This window comes from Spea bombifrons, chromosome 7 (assembly GCF_027358695.1).
Source record: "Spea bombifrons isolate aSpeBom1 chromosome 7, aSpeBom1.2.pri, whole genome shotgun sequence".
Taxonomy (NCBI): domain Eukaryota; kingdom Metazoa; phylum Chordata; class Amphibia; order Anura; family Pelobatidae; genus Spea; species Spea bombifrons.
The window spans coordinates 35,850,645-35,874,910 of record NC_071093.1 but is presented as its reverse complement, the minus strand read 5'-3'; the positions used below and the strand labels follow the sequence as shown (position 1 = coordinate 35,874,910).

The following is a 24,266-nucleotide window of genomic DNA, read 5'->3' as shown; positions in this document are numbered from 1 at the left end:
GGGTTGTACTTTACATCATCATTAGCTTGCGTTAGAGGCATTATGTTATGGTACGCGGATGTCCTAGTGGAGAGCGTTGTTTGCAAGCATAGGGATGTAGCTGGTAAGTGACCTTAAATTGTAACCCTCAGGAAGAATTTATAGATATAACACGAAGGAGACAACTGGCTTTATAACTAATTTAAAGCTACAAACAAACTATTACATTGGTAATAAATCAATTATATAAACACTCTAAGAAAGGAATAAACAAAAATAAATCAGTGATCCAGCAAGTAGTCTCATTTTAGTTAAATGTGTAATATAACACATTCTGTAATTATAGGAGAATGCAATGAACACACAATGACAAATTAAATTAGGATGTTTTAAACTTCTAGCCGTTACAATGATAAATAGAATAGTGGAAGGGAAGGAAGCTATCAATGAGTAATGGAATTACTCCAAGGTCTAGAAAAAGATGAGGAAGATCAAGGGAATGAAGAATCATTCAAGGAGAAGTATGAGCCGGGTAATAAGAAATTGATTTTCTTCAAAACAGCAGCCACTGAGGACAAATTCATTAAAACTGCTTTTAGCTGAGATTCAACGGTGTAATTTTCTTTGATATAAACACACATATTTTTAAAGCTTGGAATACTAGCTCCCATTGTTGATCAGGGTGCGTATTTAAAAAAAAAAAAAAAAAAAAAAGTCTGCTAAAAACCACTTCGGCATAAAATCTGTAAAAAACACATTTAGCACATACTGGTTTTCCGCAATAGACTAGATGAAACATTTCTGGGTCTTGCATTTTAATGACAGCGTAATGCGCACGCATACTCCCTGCTGTTTACACATACATTATTTGTGACTGTTAGGGCTGCAAAGCACTGTGATACACTCGTACCCAGCATACGAAAGAGGAGTCCCAAACAGAGACCGTTCTGTAAGCGATGTATCTGATGGCACACTTTTGCACTTAGAACTTCATACATGCATTTAGAGAACTAAGTTTGATTTACACTTTTTACACTCAAAAATCTTAATCACAGACACAGCATTGAGGAAGCTAATTTGCATAATCTGCATAGCTCTGCTTCTATCTCATATCATGTCTTGGGTCACTGTATTCTTATGCAAACACAACGTGCATTAACAAATGGCGATGTCTTCTGCGGATCTAGAAATCCATCTGCTCGTTAGAGAGTGGTTGTAGGATGCCTCACAAGTGGACCAGTAAACTTGCTTCCTGTTTGGAAAGTGCTCATTTATGTGTTTTTTTTTTTATATATATATTAGCTTTTTTTGTTTCTTCATTACAAGTTATTTTTATTCCAAAGAAACGAACCCAGCTGCGTGCAGAGAGTTATAACCAGATTGTTATTTTATGTGCAAACTTTTTAGGTTGCTGAAATGCATGGAGAGCTGATAGAATTTAATGAGCGGCTGCACCGCACACTGATCGCCAAAGAAGTACTTGTGGCACAGATGAGACAAGAACTTATTGACCTAAGAGGACCGGTGAGTATATTACATTTTTACATCGAAATGTAGTTATGTTTTTCTTCTGTTCACTTTTTATTTTTTTGAATAATAAAAATAAACCATTCACTTTTAAAGGGAAGTAAGCATGATGTGTTTCCTTGGCCGGCCTCTGCATCTATGGTCCTCAACTTTGCTCGTTTTGTTGTACTCTTCAAAACAGCTTGGATAAATATATATATATGTATGTGTGTGTACATGTATATGTGTACATACATACATACATGCACACACATTCACCCTTTAAAAGATGACATTAATACATCAGTGTATCATTCCTTGATGTGAAATTCAAATGCTATTTTGTTACAATTCACTCCTTTGCCCTCCTCGTCTAAACCAGCAGTTTAGCAGTCGATTTTTTTGTTACTGATCTATAATGTAGCATTTAAATATGCAGCAATTTGAGTCATTAAAGTTGAATGTTCCCTCCACAGATTACAAATAAATCAGAGGTGATAGGCCGCCTGTGAAAATTGTTCAGCTTTTTCTCACATCGATTTACTAGCAGAACACGGTTATTGCTTGCTTACTTCTTTACTAAGAGCATAATCCATCATCCTCATGAGTAGATTGCAAAGTTTTTACAGTGTCTGTGAGATAAACAGAGTACTTTTGTATTGTAACATGCTTTGGCTATTCACTCTTGAAGGGGGCTGAAAAATGGTGGGTTTTTTCTCTCCTGTCACAGTTGTATATCAACCTACAGAACAGAATTTCACAAATAGATATCCTGTCCCTCTTAATTGAGCCTGATATGGTTCTTGCGGTGGGGTAGCTAGGTTGCAGGAGGCTCACCATGTTTTTTAGTTGTTTTTTTTTTAATCTGAGACCATTCTCACCTCCAACCATTTGTAACATTTCCATAGTTAGCAGCCATCCTGATTTTGTTGCTATCATACAGACAGCGGGAAGCCCTGTCTGCTGGTTGTCCTCCTCAATGGACAGAAAGGTCATAGCTGCAGTATTCTGTACCTGGACAAAGGTATCATCTTCAGCCATCATTGGGGATCTCACCAAGGGCACTTGGGTCAGGCAGTAACAGTAAAGACAATGCATTTAAAGAATTTCAGTCCGGCTCAGGATCAGTTATTCACCCACAATCTTTATTATGGTCTCTTACAGTAATACATGTGTACGTAAAGTAGCCATAAGAATTTTTATTGGATTCACAATTTCTTTTTCTTTTTTTTTGCAATTCTTGTTCTTTTTTCCCCCGTGCTAGTTAAATCGGTATAATTCGGAAAGGTTCATTTAAATGAACCGACATCTTTATCCTGGTGATGCCTTATCTGCCCTTCTTTTTGTGACTTTGCGTGGAAGAACACAGGGCAAAAAAAAAGGTCTGGTGTGAATAGCTGCAAAATGTCATGACTATTTATGACTTGCCAGCTCCCTCTCTATATATTTTACATTAATCTGATGCATTTTCCCTAAACCTAGCAGAATATGGTACTGTTCTAATATATTGCGCTACACGAATAATCAAGCACTGTGTGCTTAGCTGACCTCAAAACATTTACACACACTTTGTGCTGAGAATATTGTGGAACTAAATTTCATTATTCATCATATACTGTAGACATAAGACTGACGAATAGCCTCTAAGAATGTAGCTGGTGTATATGTTTGCCTTGCATAATCTTGGCTATGCATACATCTCGGCTGCAAAGTCTAAAATGCCATTATTCATATTGCATTTCGCATATGGAGAACTGTTAAGGTTTATATATTTTTCTTCTGATCTATGGCACAAATAAATGTTTCATGTTGAGATGACAGTATATACAAAGGGACACACATCAGTTACAATTACACCAACTTATAAAGCTCATGTCACTTATTAACCCCATCTGTACCTTATAGACACACCGGTACTTTCTAAAAACAGTACTTTAAGGCCCATTAGGATGTGCCAGTGCGTCCCGACTTTCTTGCAGTGGCACGGACATCTCTCTGTTGCTACACAAGAGATCAGGCTGCCTTTTGACAACCTGGACTCCCCCCCTTCAGCAAAAACACCTCCTCACTGAGGTGTTGCATCTGCCCACACCAGAGGCACTAACTGAAAAACTAAAAACTCTATATTTAGAGCCTTAAGGTTTTTTTTTTGTTAACCTTGGTTAACCTATGAAATATTTTCTTTCTAAATAAGCAAAAAAGTTTTACTTATAGAGATTACATCATAATGCTCTCTAAAACAGAGAGGGAGAGCAGACGTCTTTGTTTTATAAGAGTGATCCATGTGTCCTACGTGTGACCTCTTGAAATCTCATTGGTTTTATGAAGTATAATGAAATTGATGTTGTTCTTGCTGTTTCAGGTCCCCGGAGACTTGAGTCAAACGTCCGAAGACCCAAGTTTGTCAGATTTTGAAATGTAAGTTGTCAGTAGCTGGCCATGAAGACATTGTGGGTATTGTATATTTTTGGAACTCTGTGGGAACAGAGAGCAAGTGTTGCATCCTCTACACATCATAGCACATCAGTGTTCTTGATTCTGTAAGCGACATTACAAAATATAATGTAAGACATTGTTTGAAATGTTGTATTGTACAAACTATTGACTTGTTTGTAAAAACAACAAAAAACAACAAAATTATATCCACTTACTTACTTTACACGTTGGCTTGCCTTTATAGTTACGAAAACTACACGTCTTTTTTCAGCTAAATATGTAACTAATGACAAGATTTATTGCACTTATAATTGTCATTAAAGTTACCTTTATAGGTCTGCTTTCCAGGTTTAAATTCTTTTCCCCAAACAGTGTCCTCATATTCGCTTTACTTCTGGGATTTCTCCAGATAGAAAAATAATCCCGGAAAATGAAATAACCATTATTGAACAAAAATCCCAAACTACTGAAGGACAGAGACCATCTGATCCATGAGAACTATTAATCTAAAGGGATACTCCAGCCACCATAATCACTTTAATGTGGTCCCTTTAAATTTTCTTGATGTCCCCCCTGCAAATGCACGGGGGGATTCTGCATATAGAACATGCGATAGCAAAGTAATGAAGTGTTTCATTTCTGGAAGGCTCTTCTTCAAGCTCGTACATGAAGACATCTTTCATTGTCCAAACCCCTGTTTGATTTATTATAAATACCCACTAATGTCGTATTTCCAATTCTATATCCACGAGATGACATTCCCAAATATTTTGTCCTTTAGATCTCAGAGCCTCTTGTATCTGGCAGGCTCCTTTTCTAAATGTTATGATCCTACGTTTTTTGTAACATCTGCTCTTTGAGAGTTTTAATTCTTGTGTACAATACACTTTGCCTTTCAAGTATTAAATTACAGCCGCTTATTTTTAATTTAATTAAACTTGCCACTTGTAAGAAAAGGCTCAGAGGAAAGACTATTTACCACCCAGTTTCATTTAAAGCAAAATAACATATTATTACATGATGATTGATGAATAAGAAAGTTAAAATGTCAACATTAATCAGATGCCGCCTCTTGATTAATATGGAGGTTGTTTAATGATAGAAGGTAGCTTAGATCAAGCGTATAATGTAGGCTCCTGCAGCCTCTTCTCTACAGTGGACCCCCAGGCTCTAGGGGACCCCAAAGGCTTATTGGTGCAAAATGCAACGCTTGAAGCTGCTGTTAATGACGTCTGCTGCTAAATGATTGTTGAATTATTTTTTTACCAGGCGAGGTGTCTGTTGTCATATCACTGGCTAATTGATGTGAAAAATTGCCACGTAGGTTTTATTAGCTTTACAATATAACTGCACTTAATTGCGTTCTAATTTCTCACATATGGCATAACGTGATAAAAGACGCAGGCATTACGGTAGGATTGATAATAGGCTTTGTATTACTCCTCTGGCATAGAGAAGGTATATATATATATATATATGCCTTCTCTATAGGTGTACAAATAGTAAGCCCTCTACAGGAAAGCCCTATTGATACACACAGTAGGGTGTAATTTTCACTCTGCTCTCGTCAGCTGCGAATCCTATTTTCTTTCTTCTCGTAATGCCATACATTTCAGTATATTCATTTATTGGGAGAGTCTGGGAGGACAAATAGTTCTTCCGTGTGTTGGGTTTCGAGTATTTTCATTTCATTACCTAACTGAGAGTTGCATTGCCTAATGAAACCTATTTTGTCGAAACAGAGAATCACTTCATGTTAGAAGAGGTATTTCATAATACACCAAACTCACTTAGCGTCATGGGATGTGCTGGTCTGAGCGCCATTTATTGCTTAAAATGTCCTCACGAGTCTTTTGATTGCTGGAAATCACAGTTTTATGTTTGCAATATACATAATGTAGTGCCGAGGCATTTCTTTCAAGCGTAACCCTGTTGACCAAACAGAAATCCTTTTCTGTTCTCCTATTGACTATGAAATGTCAGTGAGCTTTTATTTTTTCTTAACAGATCACACCGTGCCCTTATAAATGTTTGGATACCTTCGGTTTTTCTTCGGGGCAAATCTGCCAATGCCTTTCATGTTTATCAGGTAAGGACCCTAATTCAAACAATACTGTTTTGGACCAGCTCCATCCATGTGTGGCTAGCCTTTCTCAGGGTTAGGCACCAAGATTGCTCATTGTGGACATTTACTGGGGTCTCTGGTGGACGCTCTAATGTTGTTCTATGGACCTTTACAAACCTTGCCATGGACACTGGTGTCCTTGAACGGACACTTTCCCTGGCCCTACCTAAATGGCAGGATAGCTGAGCTTCCTCGAGAAGCTGTTCCCCGAGAAGAAGAGCTCCAGGTAATTCCCAGAAATAGTTATGAGATGCAGTCTGCGGGTTCCCTATTATTGCTTAACTGTATTATAGAATTTTTTGTACAGTATTTTCCATACGATGTTTTTATTTTCATATCTCAAACATAAACACAAAAAATATACAATATGCAAGCGACACTTTTGAAGTCAAAGCTATGGTTGCTTTCTATAATGCCACGTATGTTCTTCTGCTACCTCTTATCTTACAGCTGTTAAATGGTAGCGGCTGATTTACCAAGCCACAGGAATTTGGGATTGAGTTGTTGAATGACATCCAGCTGTGACTCGTGTCCAACAACGATAAAGCACATTTAAGATGAATTCTTATATTATTCAGGCTTATCGCTCTTTGCACAAGACATTTCATCAGGGAGTATCACAACTCCTTATAATATTTAAAGCGCTCTTCAAGAACCAATTAAAATAATTCCTCATTGATGTGGCAGAGCCATGACCAACGAAGAAGTCTGGATGATATCAGTATAGTACTGGCAGAGCTTAATTTGCTGTTTTAGGGCAATGCTGTATACTGGATAAAGCTGCGATTCCATCTTAGCAGCGGCAGGTTTAACACTGTTGTTCATTGCTACACCGAGATGATGTATGTGGAGCGAATGGCTTAATCTACGCCTGGTTCTTAGACCGAGGGGATGAATTGGGTCAGCAAATGTGATTTGACAAATCGTAGCACTAAAGCCTTATGTTTCACATTGCAGTTTTAGGACGGCTGTTATTTTTTTCTTGCTTTATTATGTATCTCATAGTAAGTATAATATTATTTTAGTTGAGGGAATACAGCTATGGAATATTGTATTTTCCAGAATAAAAGACTTGTTTCTATTTTTCTGATAAAAATGTAACTGAAAAATGGGCTGATATTCAAAAATATAATATTGGAACAAGGTCGATAACAAAATAAGAATCCAAAATGCTATAAGGGTCTTACCCTCAAATTATGCCATCTGGAGGGGTAGACTTGGAACACATACATGATTTGCAGAAAGGTGCTCCATGATTTATTACAAAACAAACATCAATTGGCATCAACTAGGGGGAAAACTTCCCTCCTGGAGCTCTCACTCTCCTGCTACTTATAGGAGACGGGAGTGTGCTCGTGATAAGGGGCGGGGATAGTCACACAGGGGAGGGGAATGGGGAAAACAGCATAGGAAGTTGGTAGAGAAGTGGGCAGGACCTGGATGAGGAGTGGGTGTGACCCCATCCGGACCCAGAGGCCAATCAGTTTTCTAGGTGATACTGCTGCCTTTAGCAGGGTACCAACAGTGATGTGCATACTGCTGCGCAGATTGTGATTGTGAGTTATATCTGTGCAGAGCTTCATAGCAGTATTTGTTCTCAAAACTAAAATCGACAAGGTTTTTAAGGAACAGTCATGAAAAAAATGAAGGGGCCGGTAAAACTACCGTTTTATGTTGTGCTTTAGTAGAGCTCTTCAGGCAGTGTGTGGCTTTTAGAATAAACCTTCAATTATTTCCCCATTCATTTCTTGTAACCAGTATTTGTCTCCCGCCTCTCGTGCGGAGTCATGAAGATTGACAGACAGCCTGGAGCTTCTACTGTCTTGCTAACATATTTAGCTCTTCATTTGCCTGTCCAACATAACATTCTTTGGGCACTAGCACTGGCGTGTGATTTCATCTGCATATCTGCCTTTTAGAGCTGCCGGTTAAGTTTTAAGGATAGTGTCACACAATCTGAAAGGATAATCTTTATTAAGAAATATTTTATGGTAAGACAATGACAGTTCTCTTTCATATTAACATAGACAATGTGGATGCTGAATGCTAACAAATGTAATGCTTGAGTTCCTGGTTTAGGGGGAATACTATTATCCTTGTTTATATATCTGTGCATAGACTGCAGATAAGAACCATTTGGCCCGTCTAGTCTGCCCGTTTTTCCTGATGTAAAGACTCAGAACTTAATTAGTTCTTGTCTTGGATTCAGAATAGCTTTGTGCCCATCCCATGCATGTTTAAATGCCCTCACCGGTCTGTTCCACTTATCTACCAAACGCTCATTGTAACTTCCTTACATTACATTGAAACCCTGACCCTGTAGATAGATTGAGGATAGATGAATAAATGTGTCTGTAAACACCAGACAGGTAACTGAGCGGTGGTTCTCAGTGCTCCACTAGCCCCAAGAAGGATGTGGGTTATAGGCTATGAAAAAAGCATTTGTTTTATTGGTTTTAAGGTGTCTGTAGGAAGATGGAGAATCATTGCTGAATTAACTGTTCCATTAATGTCAGGCAGCTGAGCGTATCAAATTACTGGTCTCGGAACTGATCCCTTGGCCAATTTTTTGTCATCTGGAAACCTTTCCTCCGTGGTCATGAACATTGATGATTCCAATTTAGGTTGCTTTGAAAACCAACTTTCCAAATGTTCTGCAAATAGAAACCTGCACATCTTGATTATGACCAGTTATATCAGACACTTGGCTGTAGTTAAACTCAAAAAATCATTTTTAAAAAGCTTCTGTACATTCAAAAATATCTGTGCCTCTAAATGTGTTTAATGGGTTTATATGGATACTTAATGTAACATAAGTCCAAAGCAAACATGGGCAGTGTTTCTCAATATTCACAAGCGTCCTTCACAAGGGAATTTTTTTGCTGAATTTCATTCTAGGGAATGGAACAGGAAAACCTGTACACAATTAATCCATGGTTAGAACTGTTCTAATGCACAAAACACAGAAAAGGACACAGAGGTATAAAACAGACTGGACAAAAGGGGATACAAACTAAGTATACATGTCTAGCAATAGGTCATAGCACTGAAATATGGCGGAATATGCTTAAGGCCTTTAGATTTTAGATATGCCAAAACTGGTGCCTTCAAAAAAACTTGTGGACATTACTGCCCCTTTAAGCCAACCATATTGGTTTTAATATAAAAATAAGATGGTGTCTTTAGTCAAAGTTGATACATTTTATTGAGCCATCATAGAAGAAGATGAGTCATGAAAGCAGTAGGTACCTCATAGGCATACCTTGGAACTCGTGGGGTCTGATTACCAATGACGTCGGTGTGTGTTCCGGCTGACGTCAGTGGGCATTCCCCATTCAAAGGGGAGTGGGGCGTGTCAGGACCCTGCTCAGTGTTCACCCAAGAACCGGAGAAGCAGCAATTCTCCCAGAGTTCTTTGGGCCAGGCCTGGAGAGTTCCCAGGTATGCTCATGGATCTCATTTTCAGATAGGACACACCTCTGTGAAAGAAGAGTTACGCTCTGAATTCTGAAAGCTTTTACAACTCTTTTTTTCTATGTTGTCCCAATGAAAGCTATCACCTTCAGCTAAAGACCCCACCTTCTCTGACCGATACAGCTATATCCATTTTACATGCACGTGTTTCTTAGTACTACATCACAATCTATAACACAATGCATGTAATGCTCTAAAATGGTGAAATTATTCATATTGTTTGGGCGGAAAGACCATGCTGTTTCTACTTTAAAATACGTTTTTCTCTTATTTAAAATTTCCTTTATAAAGATGAACACAAATCCACATGTGATCTTTGTTAAGAAAAGTTCATTCTAATAAACAAAATATAAAGAAGGAACAAGAAAACAGCAATACACCAGTCAGTTGTTTAAATTTATTTTATTCTGGATTTTTATCCCTGTATTTTTCTCACATGTTACTCTCTCTGTAATTTGTATACTTCATTCTAGTGATTTGTACACATAAATGTTTATATGTGAATGATTATATATTTAAAGGTGTGTAGGAATGCAATTAGCTGATTTTAGTCATAGAGAAACATCAGCTGATGTTCTAGACAGATGTCTGTAATATTCACTAGTCAAATTTCAATAATATTCAATATTTAATGTGAATAAATCCCCATTAATTTTAATGATGCAAGCTACGTGACATCATTTTTAAATTTTTCAGTTTATAGAGTATAATGCAGTTGTTTTTAGATTTAGTGTCTCTCTCTCTCTCTCTCTCTCTCTATCTATATACAGTACTGTGCAAAGGTTTTAGGCAGGTGTGGAAACAAATGCTATAAAGTAAGAATGCTTTCAAAAATAGATATATATTTTATTATTTAACAAAATGCAAAGTGAGTGGACAGGGGGAAATCCAAATAAAACCGATATTTGGTGTGACCACCCTTTGCCTTCCAATCAGCATTGATTCCTTTAGGTACACGGTTTAAGGAACTTGGCACGTAGGCTGTTCCAAACATCTTTGAGAACTAACCACAGTTCTTCTTTGGCTTTGGCCTCACTTGATGATGTTGAGATTAGGATAAGGTGAAATGTATTTTTCCAAAGTAGTCTCACGTTTAATATGTATTATTATTTGTAGTGCAAGTTATCCTTATTAAATGTATTATTATTACTGATGTTTCAAATGTTGTCCTCTAATTAAATTAACTATAGAGCAAAAAAGATTCAACTGGATTAAACAAAAACGGCAAAGTTGATTTAAAGTACATTTACTACTCTGATCTTAAGCCATGATAAGCGGCTACAGAGAAAGTACGTTGCTTACATTTTTTATTTATTTTTTAAAGCAATTTACGAAAGCTGAGAAGTAAATAAAATTGTATTGTTAAGGAAGAAATGTTGAATAGAGAATACTTTATAAATGTAACTGTGCCAAGAATTCCAAATACACAGTATTATTCAGGGACAATGAAGAGAATATAGATTTATAGTTCCACAGGTTATAAAATATACTTACAATGAAACATTTTGATGCGTTTAAAACATTTTATTGATCTATTTAGCACAACAGTATATTAACTCATTATGTCGGTTTCATAGTGTGTACATTGAATAAGAAAAAATAAGATTTCAATAGACATGCTAAGAAACAATAAGAAACAAAGCCCAAAAGAAAACTATAACTACAAAAGAAGTTTAGAGCCACCGGCAATACAGGAACGAGAGGAAGTGAATGACACGCTCAACTCCAGGAGAGTCAAAGTGATGCAACTCGAAAAAAAGAATTCACTAACTCGTAAGTTGCTTGCGAGATGAAAATGTGAGCCTAAACTTTTTACAACTTACAAATTTCACCTTAAATAGCCAGGATGATGCAAGGTCAGTTGAAGGCCTCGTGAGGCCCTGTTAACCAACAGGCATTCTCCACGCTGTATGTGGTGGGGTAGGTGATAATAAACTTTGAGGGAAGGAGATTTAGGGCCCAGCTATTCACCCTACAAACTTATGCTGGCTGGGATGATATGAGGTGAAAAATGACCTCTTTAAATTACTGTTCACGTCTGACCTTAGCATTGTCTTTCTGTTTTCTTTCCCCCCGGTTTATGTATTTGTTTCTGTCTTCTCATGTCCTGTATCAGTATTCAATTCAATCAGTATTCAATTTACCATACCCTGGCAAACCTGTGCTGGAAATTTAGATTTTCGGTGAGAATAGGTTTAATCAATCAATAATCAGTCAACTAGCCGATATTCAAGCAAGGATGCTGTTAGCTTTCACTCAGCTAGTGGTTATTGAAGACAGGCTTGGGAAACTGATAAAAAGTGTTCTAAATGTATCTATATGTCGGATCTGCAGGACAAAATTAGTTTAATTACAAAGTACATAGATGTGGTTGTCATCCTTTAAACAACGCCCCTTTGTGCCATAATTGTAAAACCTTGGGAAGCCCAGTATTTTTATATATTTACTTAAAGTTCGGTGAAACCGCAAACTAACATTATATGGGTGTTTAACATTCTTTCATTGATCGCAATGCATGACAGCAATTAAGTCAATCCTGAAGAAAGTTATCATTTCCATACCTTCTGCCCATGATTTCTTTGTAAGAGGTTTAAATATACATTTGACATTTTTAAACTGTTCTTCTTCTTTCTGGCATGTGGAATCATGGCAGTTGCTATAATAGCACATTCCGTGAAACTGATTTGGCTCATAAATTTGTGAAGAACTATTGAATGAATGTTATTTGCTGGTACATCAAGCATTTGCTTCATTTCTTTATATATTTACACATTTTAATAGGCGTCTTTGATCTGAACAGAAACTTGTAATTTAAAAAAAAAGAAAAGATTTAGTTATTAAATTCGAAGGTGATTAGGTGCGAATCAAAGAAGTTTCAATTATTGCATTAAATCCCTAAGTAGTGTGCAAAGGGTTTGTTGTTTTCCTCCCCTTGGAATTGAAGTATATCAGATTTTATTTTTTAATCCAAAGTACATTGTACTTTTCACAGTAGTAATACACTTACAGTATTTGCCAACATTCGGTAGCTTATACATCCGATAAAAATATTTTTTAAAGTGCCAATGCTTTCCATGACGGCAACCATCAACTGTTTGATATGTGTAGGTGAACTTAAGTTTGATGAGTAAGTTAGATTAGTTTTTTAACTGCAACTCAATTTACTACCCCCCCCAGCAAGGTATTCTAGCCCCATCCGCAAAGCAGGTCTCGTGGATGTTCAGGCTGTTACAAGGGAGACCTCTGATCTCCCCAACAGGCCCATTTACACTATGGAGGCTGGGTGGAATGATAGGGCAGAGTCCAAGGTAAATACGCCTCTGTTAATTGTGTTGACTTGTCTTTTTGCCGCCCAAAACATAAGAAATAAAACAGGGCAGGCCCTAGGGAATCTAGACAAACTTGCTTGCTTGTTGATGGCTCCTCTGCGGGTGTGTTTTGCCCCCTTGTTCGCCCAGTCAAGGTCAGCTTTCAAATAGAAACAAAACTGAGGTATGGTTCTAAAATACGGAAAGTGAGTCTAACTTGGCAGTAGGAAGACAGATGAATACATGGTACTACCCTGAGTACAGGCAGAACTGGCAGGCATGGAACTGAAAAGGTAGAAATATACTGTACATTAACAAGAAATACATTGTGGTTCAAAGTAATTGATTTTTCCTTGGCAGTATAGGAAATGGGCACAGATCTAGATAATATGTATGACAAGCTTAAAAGTACGGCCCATATTATTTAAATGTTTAGTTAGCTTCATGGTATTTTATTTGATTAAGCTTATTTCATATAGAACAAATATAATTGATTCCATATAGAACAAACAAATTCAGATTTCCTCAAATTAAAATTGAATTCAGCTCGTTGTTCTGTTTTTTTAAGAAAAAAAGATTATATATATATATATATATATATATATATATATATATTCACTAACTACCATGAAATATATCACACCTAAGTCTTCACCCTTATCTCAGTCTTGCAGAAACCGGATTAGTGGTTATTGGGCTTCCCTCTGCAGATGTGAAGATAGGCTTTGACAGCAGAATTCCTTGTTTATACAGCTTGAATTATAAGGAATTCCTTAAAGAAAATATATATTTGCTACAAACATTTAATACTTTCAATGAAGTAGACAGTTACATTCCTACAACTCCAAATATCCATAAGAATGGTTCTACTCACAGTATGTCTCCATGTCAGTTGTCATTGTCCTTACCATTTCAGGTCTCCTTGAACATTTACTCACTGATTTCCCCTTTTCAGGTTTAATGATATTTTCAAGACTGTATAGATTGATTAGTCTGGCATAGTCGACAAGTAGAAAATATCATTGAAACATTGTATTGTAGGGGTGATTCTTAGTTCATGTGCGACCAGATAAATAAACCAATTTTAATTTTTAAGATATTTTGTGTAACATTTTTGTAAAGTAGTTTACTTAAAGTGATAATCAGTCCTGTAGAATAGGAAGCTAAAGGCTAGCCTTTAAATATGTCAGTTACACAGCTGGGGGATAGAGGATAGCATGGTGGCCAGCAATAAGAGGCCACTATACTTACACAATGACATCGCACACTATGCTGGTTGTGAAGTTATTGCTGCAGTGTCCCGGGACGCAGGCGGCTTCCAGGTAGTGAATAAAGATGATGAGGAGTGCCAGAAGGGTGGGTGAGTATTCCTCTTTAGAAGGAAGCTATGCACAGGTCCTACATTTTTAACTGCTGTCTTGCAAGCTGCATCCCTGTCACCAGTATTGAAGATTCTGAAGACAGAAGCACAGAGGGAACCAAATAACAATATTCTGTTTAAAATAAAAACATAAGCGCATGAAAAAATACCAGCAACGAGAGTGCAAGAAGAAGTCTAAATATAAGCAATAATGAGTGAAGAGGTACAAACGCATATGTAAATACAGAAAAATGGTTCAGCGCTGGGAGTAGTCTTTGAATGGAGGTGTAGGCAGCAACACAAACCGTGCTGGGAACCTCTCCTATCTGGCTTGAAGGTAGACTCTTTGGGATGGCTGTGGCGGCCGCGCCTAACGGTATGATGGCTGTTAAGGGTCTTCCAATATAACCAGGGGATGGAGATATGTAAAATGAAGAAAAAACGAAAAATAGTGCAGTATGTCTTATGGAGCCAAGGTGAATAATAACAGGAAACACTATATAGAGATAAATATATGTACATTCCCTTTTGTCTATATGTTGAGTTGTGACTTCCACAGATTTGAGACTTTGCTTCCTATCTGGGCTGATTCACTACTACTAGGCATATTGAGCCCCATGGGCCAAGTCTTGTGTGTATATAGATATATTGATTATAATGCTCAATGATGGTTATATTAAATCATCTGAATCATGTAAACCGGAGAAGTATTATATTAAGAACAGTGATCATCCAGGCTGATTCTATCACATTAGAGTATGTTTTTGTATTCTAGTTCAGTTTATTAAACTAAAAGTAAAAATCCATACACACACTATAAAGTTCTCCGTTTGAGCCTGGTAATTGTTTTATTGTTACCTAAAATGAATGGGACTGCAGTATATTACCTCGGTACTGCTGACAGCAAAATAATTACATAGAGCAACTTTTCTATTCCTTAGGGATCTTACGCCTGTAAAGTGACCAAGCAATGCTGGCTTTAACAGTTTTGTGGACGCTCGCGCTGCCTGCTCGCGCTGTTTTATAGCCAGAAGCAGCATGGGCAGTTAAAATACATGAGAGATTGCATTTCTGTTTGAGCAATATATGGGATTAACACCACAGGGTCTATTCTTCAACCTTTGGTATACAATATCTGTACCGCATATGTGAGATGCAGCATATTGATCATCAAGCTTTACTTTGCATAGTTTGTGGTTTCTGTGTATACAATTCAGATTCAGATCTGCTGATTAGATAAAATACGGTTTACTCTAAGAATAACACAATGCAAATTCCTGTGCGTTCACATGCATAGATTATTTCCATTTTCTCTGTTTTGTTTGCAAACCTGTTATAAAAAATATATTGTACAGCCGTTTAAATATATACATAGGTATATCTATGTTGTTTAATATTCTTGCAAGCTATTAACACAGGTGTATGCTGTCAGGTTGGAATCGGTACTTGATTCTAGCACATACCGTTTTTGATCCCTGATGAAACAGGTTACATTAGCCCTAGTCTAGTCCTTCCTAGTAGGAGAATTCAATGTTAAGTTAATAAAGGAGAGCTATATTTGTTTTTCATGGGCATACCTGATCACTCTCCAGGTTTGACCCACAGTCTCCGGGTTTAACATTGCTTCTCTGAATCTCTGGGTCAAATGTTCATGGAGACAGAATAATAATAGGGATAGGATGTGCAGGACAATGGGCTTTTATTAAGCTTTTTCTCATATTAAAAGCTTCTTACAATTTTCATTTTTTTCCATGTCTTTTATTATTCATTAAATGTTACGTTTTAAGGTCCCTATGTCCTTGTGATTGCTCCTGTGGGTATTTGTATACTGAGTTGCATTTTTCACCTTGCTGGCACACCAGTAACTAATATTATTTTCTTGCCAAGACAAGTGATTCATGAAGAACTGACTAGTAAGCTGTATGTATTATTTAAAAAATGCAGGTATATTACAATTCACACATCTACTTTAAATTCATTCAACCACTTTAATATTCATAAACATCGCCTTCCAGGCATTCAATGTTTATTTAAGTTATTTGTCCTCGAAAGTCATATTTCATTTCAGCTAAGAGGTTGTCACTTGTACGCTTAATCTGATTTATCATATCATAGTGTGTCCTATGCCAACAGCAACTGTTATGCCTAAAAATATCACTATTAGGCGACACGTTCTAAAAACATAAATGATGTGGGAGATTGTTTCTTGAAATATATTTGGGGGGAAAATGTGCCGAATGATTCATCTGTGCAAACATTTGTTCTACTTTGTTTATACATTTCTGTAGTGCAGAATACAAAATTTGACTATTTGTTCCTAAAGCCTCAAATATATATATATATATATATATATATATAGGATTCCTATAATTTAAAATTATTTTAAGAAATAAAAAATAAATAACTTGTTGTGGCAGTAGTGCCACTGATTGGCAGTTGTGTTAGTGGTGCTGTTGCCCATTGGCCAAAGACAGAGTACCCTAGTATTTTAAGGAAAGAGTGAGAGCGCCGCATAGTCTATCTTGTGAAGTTCCCAGGTGTGATTAGGTGATGTCATGGCCAGCTTTAAATCACTGTATTTTCCAAAATCCCGAGAAAGCACGATATATAGTAATTATATAGTAATTAATTCAAATAATAATAATCAGTAATAAAAAAAAGCTTTAAAGCAGACTGAGTGAATGTTAAACTCAGTGAATGTCAAGATTTTGAGAAATGCGGATCGATCAAATAATCGGTTGGTAGAGTTCAGTGTAATGATGTGCATTTGGGTGAGCGAACAAAAGCCCGATAGTTTTGTAATAATTTGCACTTTTCAAAGAATCATTGACGGGTAATCTAAAAAGTACTTGCACTATGTACAGCGGCTGCCGGCTCCTGCAAAATGAGCTAACACAGATGCTTTCAGCTATATCATTTGCGAGAACAATATATTGTTTTTCAAAAATAGTGATAGTGGCATTGTAACACTGATATCTGTCCTAAATCCCTGAATCACGCCCACATGTACATATTTTTCAAAAGCAAACAACCCAGGGTATTCAGCTTGAGGTATTTTGACACTTTTCATGCAGCCATTTTGCCACCAACCATTGCCAGATTTTTCCTACCTTGGCAAAAGAGGTAAAAATGTTGGTGATTAATTTTTTTTACACAGATTTCATTTCAGGTATACATGAAAATGTAAAAGGTTGCTAAAAACAACACCCCAATATGTGTTCAGCAACATCTCCTGAGTAAATCGATATCGCACATGCATATGTTTCTTTGGTTGCTTGGGGGCCACATTTGGGAAGTGTGCATTTTAGTTTTTGAATTAGGAATTTTGACATCTGCGCCCATGTCCTATTTGGGAATGTCATTGCCAAACAACAATCCAATATGTGTTCAGCAACACCTCCTCAGTACAATGACACCACCCATGCATATGTTTGTCAGGTTGTTCGGGAGCTAAAAGTCCACGTTTGGGAGGTGCACATTTTTCAACTTAATTATACACAAAAAAAATACTACCACAATAAAATGAGCTAAGATAAGCGCTAGAACACATACAAATGGCTAATATGCAACTGCATGAAAATATATTGTGCAAAAAACAACTGTTTTAAAAAGGAAAAATGCATAGTATTTTTGAAAACATATTTTTAATCTGATACTATTAATAAATATAATTTAGCGATCCCCTTAACGCCTCACAGTTTAAAAGTTAAGGTTCATCTCACAGTTTTTCTTTCTTACTTTTCAAAAGCTCATGATCTAAAGTGTAGTCCGCAGTCAGTATTTTCTGTAACCTACAGCAAAGATCATAAATAAGTCATAGAGTAGCCATGCCACACATTTATTTTTATTTCCGTATGTATTGCCTTTCGTTTAAGGTACCTCCGTTATACGATTAGAATAACAGATTCAGTGCTAGAATGTTTATTTTGTTGCCCAGCTTTATTTTTTCTATACCATTAAACTACGTTGATGCCTGTGTTGCTTGAAGTCATTACAAAATGAAAATAAAGCTTATGGTTTTCATGAATATATAATAGGTGAAACCCGCTGGCAAATATGAAGGATTTTGCATGGTTGCTAACATGTTTAGCTCTTCACGTGGCTGCGCTAATTTGTTCTATTTATAAGTGATGTCTGTAATTTATTAATAATATCCCATTGAGGAAGAGCCATCATTTAAATTTAAGATTTCTAACTAAATATAGGACGAGAATGATTTTATATTTCACGTCTGATTGATTTAGAAAAAGAATCAAACCATTTTGGTAATGAACCATTAGAATTCCCTTGAAGAATCATTACCACTAAATCTATACTTTTAATAAAATATAAAGTAAATAAATTAATGCGACATGTATTGTTAAAATCATCAGAAAACAATCAGCATGTTATATTTATTTTGCAAATAGCACACACTGGCACATTCAAATTGCCTTTTTAGTAATATGTACCTGAGTAATTTCACAGTAAAGAACTATTCTTTTCTATTAGGCATATTAAAAGGTAATTCGTCTAATAAAAAGCCAGTGGAATCTAAATAAATCCTCCTTGAAGCAGTTTTTACTGATATTGCAGAGATTTTAAGACATGAAAAAAATGTTTCTCCCCAACAAATAGTTTTCACATTACCAAGAATCCTGCAATACTTATGCTATTAATTAATACAGCAACATTTCAGACAAGACACTTGTGTTAGGGGGTATGGGTAGAGGTAGGGAGTGGGCATGGCTGGACCCTGGATAGAGCATGGTTGGAGTGGGACTGCAAGCCAACCATCCCGAAAGAGACACCCTGTGGCGCTCAGCTTCAGAGCATTGCAGGGTGGCCATATTGGAATGAAGACCTCTTATGCTTTTTACAGCTTCCTGGGCCAGTTAGTGGATATCAGAGGATCTCCTGAACTGGCTCATTTTACCCCTGTCCTAAAAAGTGGTACAGCAGGACAGTGCCTGAGAATTGTCCTGTGAGAAATGGGACGCTTGGGAGGTGCGTTATTTTTCCATGTTCCTACAATGTGAATCTTCACTCCAGGGTCATACCACCCTTACAGTGTAAGATGGAACCAACGTTTACTCTATTGTGAAATAATACACACACATATATCTATATCAAATTAAAGAAAATATTATTTATTTGTTATTTTTTTCTAGAAATATAATTTACAATGATTACACTTTGCTCAGGGATGTAGATAGGTTTCATGACACTGTTTTATACTTTGCTCGCTGTTCAGTTAATGACTACTTGTTTGCCAATGAGGAATATGTTAGCTCAAAGAAAATGTAGCTTCACTTGGTAAATGATGACCCAGTGGCCTTTTCAGAATAAAACCATTTATCCCTGTGAACATCCACAAAGGAACCACATAAATAAAGAAAATATCTTGGTCTTCTAGCACACCATGGGCCATTTATTACCAAAGTGATTTGTACGCCATACCGTACAAAACGTACAGTACATATTTTTGTCAGCTGTATTATATGTTTGAGGTTCATTCAGATGAACAAATTATTATATATGCATTTATTATATAATAGTCATAGGCAATGCTAAATATATACGTTTCAAATCAATGTCTTCACTTTTCTTTCCTGGCGTTGTATGATACAAAGATTTTCAAGACAAGAAAACTTTCCATATTAATTATGCTTTATGCAAGGTCAATTCACCCCTTCCACTGGAGAAACTCAACAGTAGTTACTTACTCGGGACTGTGCTAGGACCAAAAGAGTTTGGGACAAGTTCATTAAATGCAGCATTACATATATAATTTCTAGTAGTGTTAAATGCCCAAGCAATACGTCCTTAATAATGTCAACATTTGCCTCATTTAACCCACCTGGGAGCTTCCCAGGTTAGGCTGCATAGAGCCCTCCCTTTTCTGGGGGGGTTATATGGGGTGGGGACATTTGCACTTAGGGGTGGGGCTATATTAGCTAAAATGGGTGGGGAGTGGGAAGGGGATGGATGTGGCCAAATACCACTCTCCTCTTTGGCAAAGAAGACGCTGTTTCGGAGACCCAGGGACAAAAGTGCTTCACTCGGAGACTCCAGGTCAAACCTGCAGACTCCCCAGGTATGCTTATTTATAGTATTTCAGGGAATGCATAAAAAAATACTTTAATTTTGTTTTTCTGGGAGTTAAACCTTTAGTGAAAGGAGGTTTAGAAAAGCTGCCAAGGTTTATTTCCTTTACATGCTAGAGAGCACAATTAATATTGTGTCAAGTGGATCAGCACCTATAAAGCCCTGCTGTACCTGTAACCTGAATTTACTGGTAACAAATTTCAGTGCTAATCCAAATGGGTCAAACCTGTGTTTTCCTTCACATATACTTTTTCATTTTTAATTTTTTTTAGCACTTGTACAAATTTATAGCATTTACTAAACAGTTTTACTGCCTGCAGTATACAGTATGTTGCTTGTTACAGGAAGGAAAAGCAAAGTATTTTCTAAGACCCTGCAATCAAGTTTCAAGAGACGAGAAGAAATATGGCATATTTAAATATTGACTAATTTAGTAAAGTACACTGTTTTGCCTGTTTAATTTACTAAACAGGACATTATGTAATTGAACTCTACTTATAACCCCAATTTGGAATATTAAGAGACCATTTTAAAATGCTTGGAAACTGACATAAATGCATTGCTATTTTTTTTCTCTCCAAATGATCTACTGAAATATTAAGTTGTGTTGACAGCTCTGGGCAAGTCTTCCGCCTGCCATTTCAGTCTGGGAGATATGTTTTGTGCTTGCTGAAGTGTATACTGAGACTTTGGCACCTTGTCCTATTCTCTCTCTTTAGTTAAAGTTCTACTGTCATATTTCATTATATGACGATGGCTTCGCTTTATTAACTTGTTTAATCTTTAGATTCAGAGATATTTTTTATAGGGGGTTATGTTTGTAGATTTCCTCTCTTAAAAAATGTACTGCTAGGTTTGAAAATCTTGTTCCTGCAGAAATTCAGGAGTATATGTTTAACATTTCAATTCCAAGTATGAATCTTCTCAGAAACGTAGTGCGTCTAAAAAAGTTACATTTTCACGATTCAGCGGTTACCAGGAATTGGAGTGTGATACGTATTGATTAGGAGCGTATTTTTGAGTTCAGCTTCCATCTGTTAATTAGACACAATGATGAGAGAGAGAGCTAAATAACAGTGTTTCTTAAAGCTACTTTTTTTTTACTTCTGCATCTACATGTCATGTATAGAACTGCCTAGGGCAGCACCCCGCATAAGTCCCACGCTGGTCTGCATCTGTAGAAATAGCCAACAGTACCACCGGTTCCTAATGTTCCAGGTCATGTCACCAAATGCATTTTGCCGTGTTGGGTGGTTTTTACTCCCCCTACAATCTCTACATAATCTGTCTATGCGCACACAAAGAAATATACAGTTATATTTTTAGCTGTGTATGTCCGCAGGCTACAGTTTATGAAGTATTAATATTGTTTCACAGCTGGAGATGCTTCCCCCTTTAACTGCCCCCAGCCTGGTCTAAGACATATTGGCAGCTCGGGTTGGAGGCTGCTCCATCACTTGGCTAAAGATTGTCATCAGTAAATGAAAAGTCTAGCTCGTCGCACTACTCTCATTGGTGCTTTATTGGTAGTAAAATAGTTAACTAGATGTAAAATTCTGAGCAGGAATACATTTTAAAATGATGTGTAAACGTTTCATACTATGAATCAAGAACTGAGTAGAAAGCTGGGGGACATGGAATTCCATGTTGGTCATCCATCCAAATACTGTACAGCAAATACAAATACATTTTCTACTTTGGAATACGTGGTGCATTATTATTAATTGAGGCTCTTATTTTACATGATTATGATGACAGTATTATTTTTAATAGGCAAACAGTTTTTACTTTCCATCAGAAGTGTTAGGGACTAATACAATGAATATAGACATGCATGGGATAGGCATAGAGCTGTTGGATAACTCAGACACGACCAAGAACTAATTAAGGTCTGTCTTTACATCAGCAAAATATAATTTTACTCAATACTTTCGATGTTTTTTATCATTATATTGGACCCTTACAGGGAACTAGCCAACTAATGGCCTTGGAGATAAAGTTAAGATGTTATGCCATTTGCCCAAACATAGTTAAAAGCATGAACTATATATATATATGTATGTGCTAAACACATGGCATGCAAACATGTCTATAAGGAAGATTACTCCCATGTTCCATCTGTATCTGAATGTAATTCTTTACGTAATCGCAAAACGTGTGCATTGCTCACACAGTACATTTTTGCTTGTTGGAAATATATAATGTTTGATTATTACCGTATTTGCCCGGTTATAAGACGATCCACCCCCCAACATTTGAATATTAATGTAGGAAAAAAGAAAAAGCCTGAATAGAATACTACCCTATAAGAAAAAAGTTTTACTAGTAAATATTAATTCACATGTAAACTATTTTTTCAGATTTAATAAAAACTATGATTGAGATAAATGCATTTTTTTGTTTTGATTACCTTTTATTTGCGAACCTGCCCCCAGTTATGCACATCTGCTCCCCAGATATGCCTTATAACCCCATTTTATGCCACTCTGCCCCTCGGAAATGCCTTATACCCCCTATATGCCACTCTGCCCCCCGGAAATGCCTTATACCCCCTATATGCCACTCTGCCCCCCCCGGAAATGCCTTATACCCCCTATATGCCACTCTGCCCCCCGGAAATGCCTTATACCCCCTATATGCCACTCTGCCCCCCCCGGAAATGCCTTATACCCCCTATATGCCACTCTGCCCCCCGGAAATGCCTTATACCCCCATTATATGCCACTCTGCCCCCCCAGAAATGCCTTATACCCCCTATATGCCACTCTGACCCCCGGAAATGCCTTATACCCCCATTATATGCCACTCTGCCCCCCGGAAATGCCTTATACCCCCTATATGCCACTCTGCCCCCGGAAATGCCTTATACCCCCTATATGCCACTCTGCCCCCCTGGAAATGCCTTATACCCCCTATATACCACTCTGTCCCCCGGAACTGCCTTATACCCCCTATATACCATTCTGCCGCCAGATATGCCTTTTAACCCCCTATATGCCACTCTGCCTCCTGGATATTCCTTTTTACCCCCTATATGCCACTCTGCCTCCCTGATATTCCTTTTAACCCCCTAAAGAAGTGCCGGCAGTAGCAGAGGTTGTCTGTGCACATCGCACAGACCTCCAACGGCTGCCAGCCAGGAGGATCCAGGTCCCCTGCAGGGAATATAAGACGATGGTTGTTTTTCAGAGCATTTGCTAGATCCTTCCCACTAGAAGCTGAAATGTGAGGTTTGTTTTGGAAATTCCAAAGCATGTTTTTAATATTTACTATACTATTAATGTAGACTAGTTAAGAACATCTGTCAAACCAATGAGTTGATAGTCAATTCCTTGGAGTCATCAAAACTAAAGGACAGAAGAGTATTTAAGGCAATTTTGGCTATAGGTGGATCTGATGACCATTCCAGCAGTGTTTGCCAGCAAGTGCCTCTTACAGTTAGGGGAGAATCAATGCAAGTGAATAAGCTTCATATATTTCATTCATTGCAGATGAGCATGTCAATAAATCAATATTTAACTTCAAAAGTGGTTCCGTGAAAGTAAAAGAAATAACCTTCGCTTGTTTCAATCACTGGCTGATAGCAAAATGGAGTCAGAGCAAGTATTGATTGCTTTCCTCACGCAGATCATTAGGCAGAAGAAAGTCTTACTGTTGTGTTTGGAATGGGACAAGAGAAGAAAATTGTTAAGCACCTAAAATGACACCTAACCTCTTACTATGAATTGTCACATTGTTTGCACTAAGGATAGATGGGTCTTCCAATGGCATATTCCTTCTGCTTTCGTGATGGATAAAAAAGGATACACTACTGTAAACACAAAAAGCTAACAACTAATGACACCACTAAACATTCATTGAGCGAGCAATACGATCATGTTGATTGGAATTGGTGAGAATGTTGTAAATTGGCTTGGCTTTAGTGAATCTACAAGGTGGCCAGAGAAACTCTCCTTGACTTCCAATTTAATACATCTTTTTAGTGAATTGA

At 37.1% G+C, this 24,266-nt stretch overlaps 1 protein-coding gene across 1 annotated transcript in view; it reads left to right on the top strand.

The window, feature by feature from the left end:
• The window catches only part of SNX29 (sorting nexin 29), a 161,528-nt gene that overhangs the window by 89,903 nt on the left and 47,359 nt on the right, over positions 1 to 24,266 (top strand). Inside the window, exons 16-18 of the mRNA XM_053471455.1 lie at positions 1,387 to 1,503; positions 3,848 to 3,903; positions 5,929 to 6,010. Of these exons, the coding sequence (XP_053327430.1) occupies positions 1,387 to 1,503; positions 3,848 to 3,903; positions 5,929 to 6,010 (255 nt within the window). The remainder of the gene's footprint in view (positions 1 to 1,386; positions 1,504 to 3,847; positions 3,904 to 5,928; positions 6,011 to 24,266) is intronic.